Source organism: Nicotiana tomentosiformis, chromosome 9 (assembly GCF_000390325.3).
Source record: "Nicotiana tomentosiformis chromosome 9, ASM39032v3, whole genome shotgun sequence".
Classification (NCBI taxonomy): Eukaryota; Viridiplantae; Streptophyta; class Magnoliopsida; order Solanales; family Solanaceae; genus Nicotiana; species Nicotiana tomentosiformis.
In genome coordinates, this window is record NC_090820.1 from 48541682 (window position 1) to 48548824 (window position 7143).

General features: G+C 39.8%; 1 protein-coding gene across 1 annotated transcript; it reads left to right on the forward strand.

The window, feature by feature from the left end:
* The first annotated feature begins 5586 nt into the window (after positions 1-5586).
* LOC138898744 (uncharacterized) lies at positions 5587-6785 on the forward strand. The gene is made up of 2 exons (XM_070184840.1): positions 5587-5706; positions 6336-6785. The coding sequence occupies exons 1-2, from the start codon at positions 5587-5589 to the stop codon at positions 6783-6785; spliced, it is 570 nt and encodes a 189-aa protein (XP_070040941.1).
* Positions 6786-7143: the final 358 nt, after the last annotated feature.

The window sequence follows — 7143 nt, forward strand, 5'->3', positions numbered from 1 at the left end:
GATAACATCAAATCCTACCGTATTTAACTAACAGAAAGTCTACCCAAATCTCAGGACCTACAATAGCAACCAAACCAGAATGATAGACACGAGATATCACAATAAACTTCTTAACTGGCGTGAACACATGAACAGAGTATAAGAATAACAAAACACAACCATATCTAAAGCAAGTTAGGATGAATCTTACCAATAAATGGGACCGGATCTAAGTAACACAAATGCATCTTTATACTCAACTGAAACGATACCTGTAAGGACATCATCTGGCGTATCGGCCCCTGCCCTACCAAGAAGAGCGTAACAATAGGCTAGGCCTCCCCCTCCAGGGTGACCTATACCCGCCTGACCTCCACCCCTAGCTAGCGGTGAAGGTATAGCCGTAACTAGAGCAGAACTCACAGCCTGAATACCCCGCCGTGACACATCTGTCCGGAGTCTGAAAGCAACCTCTCTACTGAGGTGGCTGTGGAAGCTGTCCGGTAAGGGTACTCTGGGACCCATGAATGTCTGAAGCACCACGTGAAGCCTGAAATACAAACAGAACTGATTGACCCATAAAACCTCTACCATGACGTACCCTACCTCCAAAATAGGGATCAACAGATCCTTCGGGTCTACAAGGCCTCTTAGCCTCCATGTCCTCTCTTTCCTGACCCCGCATAACCTCTAATATACAAGCGATCTCTACCACCTGCTGAAACAAAACATCCATCTCCAACTCCCGAGCCATGCTGAATAGGATACTATAACTGAGCCCCTCAATGAAATTGCAGACTCGCTCTCTAATTGTAGAGACAATATTTACTGTGTTTATTACCGATTTGTTAAATTGATTCTGGTTACAGGAAGCACATGAATAGACTGATTATATTTACCTTTTTTGAGAGAGCATTTTATTTTTATGCTAGTTTCTGATTATTATTATTATTATTATTATTATTATTATTATTATTATAAAGGCATGTTTTCTGACTTGTCCCCATTAAAAATGGTTGTGGCTAAGTGTTATTACTCACTGATCTAGCGACTCACTCCCCGCTATTTTTTTCACAGAGACAACAGTTGACGCGAGCGAGGATTTCGTTAATTAGAGTACACGAGTTGATAGTTCCTGGAGAGCCCCGTATTTGTTCATGTGGGCGAAGAGTTTATTTATTTGCTATGTTCTCTCCTTTTGAACTCTTAGAGTCGCTCTATAGTCATTTTATTAGTGTCATGAGTATTCATTCATTATTAGACCCATGACTAGTATTAGATTCTCTTATAGTGTTTTGGAGATGAATTTTAGATTACTGTATTACAAGTGATTGATTAATAGTGGTGAATAATTATTTGACTGGTTGACGAAGATTATGAGATATTTGGTTGATACAAGTTGGTTTTGTTGTTGATTTTTGAGACAGGGTAAATTTTTGGACAGTCCTAAAATAGAGAAAACTCTGTCCGATATTTTGTAAAATATCGATGAGGCTTACTTGAGGGCACTAGCTCCTAAGCCCCAGTCATGATCCTAAATTGGGTCGTGACAAAGTTGGTATCAGAGCCTAGGTTATTCTTGTGACTAATGGAGCACACGCCGGTAGTAGAATCTCAATTGTGGTTATGTAGCCGGCCATTCCCATAATCTTGATTCTGCGAGGGCATGATAGGATGTGTCTGGCCTTTCTTTCTTGTTCCTCTGTATGTGTGTGACGACTAGGGTCAAGTAAATTAATCTAACGCTATTTATCTCGTTACCATATGGCTCGAGCTTGATTATCTAATATCAGTAAAGGCTCAAGGTCCAGGGACATGAAACGCTGCCTTTAGTAGTCATTTTTCTTAGCTAATAGGAAGAGACAAAGTTCCAAGGAAGGTTCGTGCCACCACAATATAGTATCATACTTCCACAAGACGTGTAATAGAATCCACTCCTGAAGTAAATACTAATCCACTACCATAACTAGGAGATTGTTATCATTGAGTTAATTACCTTTATGCAGAGGAAAAATTGCGATAGAAATGAAAAGAATGAGCAACAGAATAAGGTTCTAGAGGCCTCATGCACCTAGAAGATTACTGAGAACTAATGAGTATCATCAATAGAGTTAAAAAAAAATACAAAACCCTAAGTTTACCATTTTGTTAGTTTGGAGGACTCATATGCTCTTTATGAATACTTAAGACATTATAAACTCTAGGATATTGCAGTGGCAGGTCCGTGAAGCTAGAACTTTACAAACCGAAGAACAAGGCTAGCAAATACATGGCATGATACCTTACTATTAATAATACTGATAGGTGACGTAACTAACTTGGGAACGAGTTCACATTGAAATTCTTAAATAGTACGAGAAATCCGGCTTAACTTATTTTCTTATTTTTTTGACACTTTCCTTTCTAGTGAAAGACCTTATTAGGCTCCTTACAATATCTAATTGTGTATATAAAAATATTTTGGTTAATGACAAACTCTTAGTAGAAAAGAATTTATAGAGAATGAACTTCATCGCTTAATGTCAAACTAGGATATGTGGTAGAAGAATAGGACTAAACTATTTATGAGTCACTTCCTTCCTGAAAGTCGAAAGTGTGAATCTGCTAGGTAGTTTACGAATTAATTTAGACAATGAATCTATCAATATATGACACCAGTTTTCTCACCAGGATAGATATGCTCCCTACTCGATGTCTGATGCAATACCTCTAGTTTTAGGTTTTGTCGAAGGATTGGTTCCTCCAAACAAGACTATAACCCCACATACAAAGACTTTGACTTGGATTAAGGTAGTCAATCCTACTATAAAGAGTAAGTAAGAGACATAATAGGCCTACAGGAATCAATAAGAAGGACAGAGTAGAAAATCTTTCAGTAGGGAATTTAATACAAATCAAAGAGTTAGAAATTAAGGACATATTGAGATATTGATCGATCCTTTTTCAGGTTGCTACATCTACAGAGAAGTCTCTGTTAGTTGAACATGTGTATAAAAGTTTATTAGATTTGAGTTTAGAGAAGGAATATCCTAGCTAGCCAAATCGTACTTGATATGGCTGACTTTGACGTGCCGATGGGTATAGATTAGCAATCGTATTGCCACACTACCTCTTTGACGTGTCATATGGGGTTTGGTGTTTGTTATACTTGTGGTTATCCGGGCCATGTTATGAGGGATTGTACGACGGGAGGTGATGCAAGCATAGCTCAGCCAGCGGGATCTGTAGCTGGTTCGTCATCATCATTACGCCCCATGGGAAAGGTTCACAAGCACCAATGAGTCATGGTAGAGGCAGAGGCAGAGCATTTAGCTCTAGCATTCCTCAGAACTGCATTTATGCGTTGACAGGACGACATGATAAGGAGTCACCGCCTGATGTTGTTACAGGTATATTATCAGTCTCCTCATATGATGTATATGCACTGATTGACCCAGGTTCCACCTTATCATATGTTACTCCGTTGGTTGCTAGTAAGTTTGGAATAAAACTTGAATTGGTTAAACCTTTTGAGGTGTCTACACCTGTCGGGGGACTCAGTGATAGCTAAGCAAGTATATAAAGATTGTATCATAGTAGTTCATGGTCGATCTACAGTAGTGGACCTAATCGAATTAGATATTGTAGAATTTGATGTTATAATGGGTATGAATTGGTTGGCTTCATGTCATCCCAACGTTGATTGTGGATCAAAGATGGTCCGATTCCAATTTCCAGTGGAGCCTGTTTTGGAATGGAAAGGTAATACGGCAACCCCGAGAGGTAAATTTATTTCCTATCTCAAGGAAGGAAGATGATCAGAAAGGGCTATATTTATCACTTTGTTCGGGTTCGTGATATGAAAGTAGAGTCACCAACCATTCAATCTATCTATGTGGTTAAGGAGTTTCCCGATGTTTTTCCCGATAAGCTTCTGGGTCTTCTGCCAGAGCGAGAAATTGAGTTTGCTATTGACCTACTACCAGATACTCATCCAATATCTATTCCTTCCTATAGAATGTCCCCCGCAGAGCTGAAAGAGTTGAAAGAACAACTAAAGGACTTGCTTGAAAAAGGCTTTATCAGACCTAGTACATAACCATGGGGAGCACCTGTGTTATTTGTGAGGAAGAAAGATGGTTCCTTACGGATGTGTATTGATTATAGACAGTTGAATAAGGTGACGATCAAGAATAAGTACCCACTCCCTAGGATTGATGATTTATTTGATCAATTGCAAGGTGACAAGTGTTTCTCAAATATAGACTTAAGGTCCGGGTACCATCAGGTAAGGGTTAAGGAGAAAGATATTCCGAAGACAACATTCAGGACCAGGTACGGGCACTTTGAGTTTTATGTTATGTCGTTTGGTTTGACCAATGCCCCAGCGGTATTCATGGACTTGATGAATCGTATGTTCAAACCCTTTCTATATCTGTTCATACTTGTATTTATAGATGATATATTGGTGTATTCTCATTCAGAGACTGAGCATGCAGATCATTTGTGCACTGTGCTCAGAGTTCTATAAAAAAGGAAAGTTGTATGCAAAATTCTCTAAGTGTGAATTCTGGTTGAGTTCTGTAGCTTTCCTTGGGCATGTCATTTCAAGTGAAGGTATCCAGGTTGATACACAAAAGATTGAGGCTGTAAAGACTTGGCCTAGACCCACAACACCGACAGAAGTTCATAGCTCTCTCGGTTTGGCAGGTTATTACAGGAGATTTGTAGAGGGATTCTCTTCCCTTTCAGCACCTTTGACAAAGTTGACTCAGAAGGGAGCAAAGTTTCAATAGACTGATGCTTGCGAACGGAGTTTTCAAGAATTGAAGGACAGGTTAACTTCAACACCAGTTCTAACGCTCCCAGAAGGGACCGATGGCTATGTTATCTACTGTGATGCCTCAGGCGTTGGATTGGGTTGTGTACTGATGCAGCATGGTAAGGTTGTAGCTTATGCTTCTAGACAACTAAGAAAGAACGAGAAGAATTACCCGACCGATGATTTAGAGTTAGCCGTAGTGATTCATGCACTAAAGATGTGGAGGCACTACTTGTATGGCATTCATGTTGATATCTATACGGATCATAAGAGCCTCCAGTATATCTTCAAGCAAAAGTAATTGAATTTACGTCAAAGGAGATGGTTTGAGCTACTTTAAGATTATGATGTTGATATTTTATACCATCCGGGGAAGGCAAACGTGATAGACGATGCCCTCAGCCATAGATCTATGGGTAGCCTGTCATATTTACAGCCAGAAAAAGAGGGGAATAGCCTATGAGCTTCATCAGCTAGCTAGTCTTAGAGTTCGGTTACTGGACTTAGGTGATATTGGAATTACTATTTAGGATACAACAACATCCTCGTTAGTAACTAAAGTTAAGGAACGCCAGTATAAGGATCCCGTGTTAGTTCATCATAGGGATACCACCCCTCAGAAGGAGAAGACACTATTTAAGATTACAGAAGATGGGGTCCTCAGATATCGAGAACGATTATGTGTCCCTAATGTTGCAGGGCTGCATCGGCAGGTTATGGGAGAAACCCACTATTCTCGTTATTCTATCCATCCAGGAGCAACCAAAATGTATCATGATATCAGGGAAGTATATTGGTGGGACGAAATGAAAAAGGATATAGCGGAATTTGTTGCTCAGTGCCCTAACTGTCAGCAGGTCAAGATTGAGCATAAAAAACCTGGTGGATTATTGCAGGCTATAGAGATTCTGACTTGGAAGTGGGAAGTAATCAATATGGATTTCATCGTAGGCCTACCTCGTACCCAGCGTAAGTTCGATTCTATATGGGTGATTGTTGATAGGCGTACAAAATCAGCCCATTTTCTGCCCGTTAGACTATATATTCCGCAGAGGATTATGCAAGGCTTTATATTAAAGAGATAGTACGACCGCATGGTCTCCCTGTATCTATTATCTCGGATAGAGGAGCTCAATTTATAGCTAACTTTTGGAGGTCCTTCCAAAAACAATTGGGGACTCAGGTAGGTCTTAGTATAGCATTTCATCCCCAGACAGACGGTCAGGTTGAGCGTACTATTTAGATATTTGAGGATATGTTACGGTCTTGTGTGATAGACTTCAAGGGTAGCTGGGATGATCATCTACTACTTATTGAGTTCGCGTATAATAATAACTATCATTCCAGTATTCAAATGGCTCCATATGAAGCTCTTTACGGACATAAGTGCAGGTCGCCTATAGAATGGTTCGATGTTGAAGAAACTAAGTTTGTAGGACCAGAATTGGTACAACATGAAATCGAGAAGATTAAGCTTATACAGGAAAGGCTATTAGTAGCTCAAAGCCATCAGAAGTCTTATACGGATAATTGACGATGAGACTTGGAATTTCAGGTGGATGATTGTTTATTCCTAAAGATATCACCGATGAAAGGCATTATGAGGTTCGGAGAGAAAGGAAAACTTAGCCCTCGGTACATTGGACCATATAAGATCATACGCAAGATAGGCCAGGTAGCATATGAGTTAGACTTGCCTTCTGACTTGGAATCCGTTCACCCAGTATTTCATGTGTCTATGCTCCGTAAATGTATCGGGGATCCTTCTAGAGTTATGTTAGTTAACGATGTTCAGGTCACAGAACAACTATCGTATGAAGAAACTCCCATTACTATACTAGATAGACAGGTTCGGAGATTGAGAACTAAAGACGTAGCTTCGATGAAAGTGCTTTGGAGAAACAATAATGTGGAAGAACTGACTTGGGAAGCCGAAGAAGATATGAAGTCTAGATATCCTCACTTATTTTCTCTTCCAGAGAGGGATCCGACTGAGACGTCATAGCCTTAAGGTACGTGTATGGATTCGTGTATTAGTTATTATCATTGGACGTGTGAGGCCATTGTCATGAGTGAAAATTGCAGTCCTATGTGGCATTGAATTATTGAGTTTTTTACAGAAAGATTTGACAGTAGTACTGTTACAAAGGCGACTCTGCCAAAGTTTATATAGATCTCAGGGAGTTAAACATTCGAGGACGAATGTTTCTAGGGGGGAAGGATGTTACATCTCGTGTTTTCGTACGTAAAGGTTTCATCGTAAGTTAATCGACGTAGACTCGGGGATGAGATTATCTTGAGGTTATAATCATTTATGCTACTTATAACAAGCGATACGTAGGTGCTGTGAAGGTTAAAGGGTA

Bases quoted from the DNA above. Each gene is read 5' to 3' on its own strand.
- LOC138898744 (XM_070184840.1), top strand. From the start codon at position 5,587: ATGAAAAAGGATATAGCGGAATTTGTTGCTCAGTGCCCTAACTGTCAG. The intron at 5,707-6,335 runs GTAATCAATATG...TTGGAATTTCAG, and splicing joins TTCTGACTTGGAAGTGGGAA to GTGGATGATTGTTTATTCCT.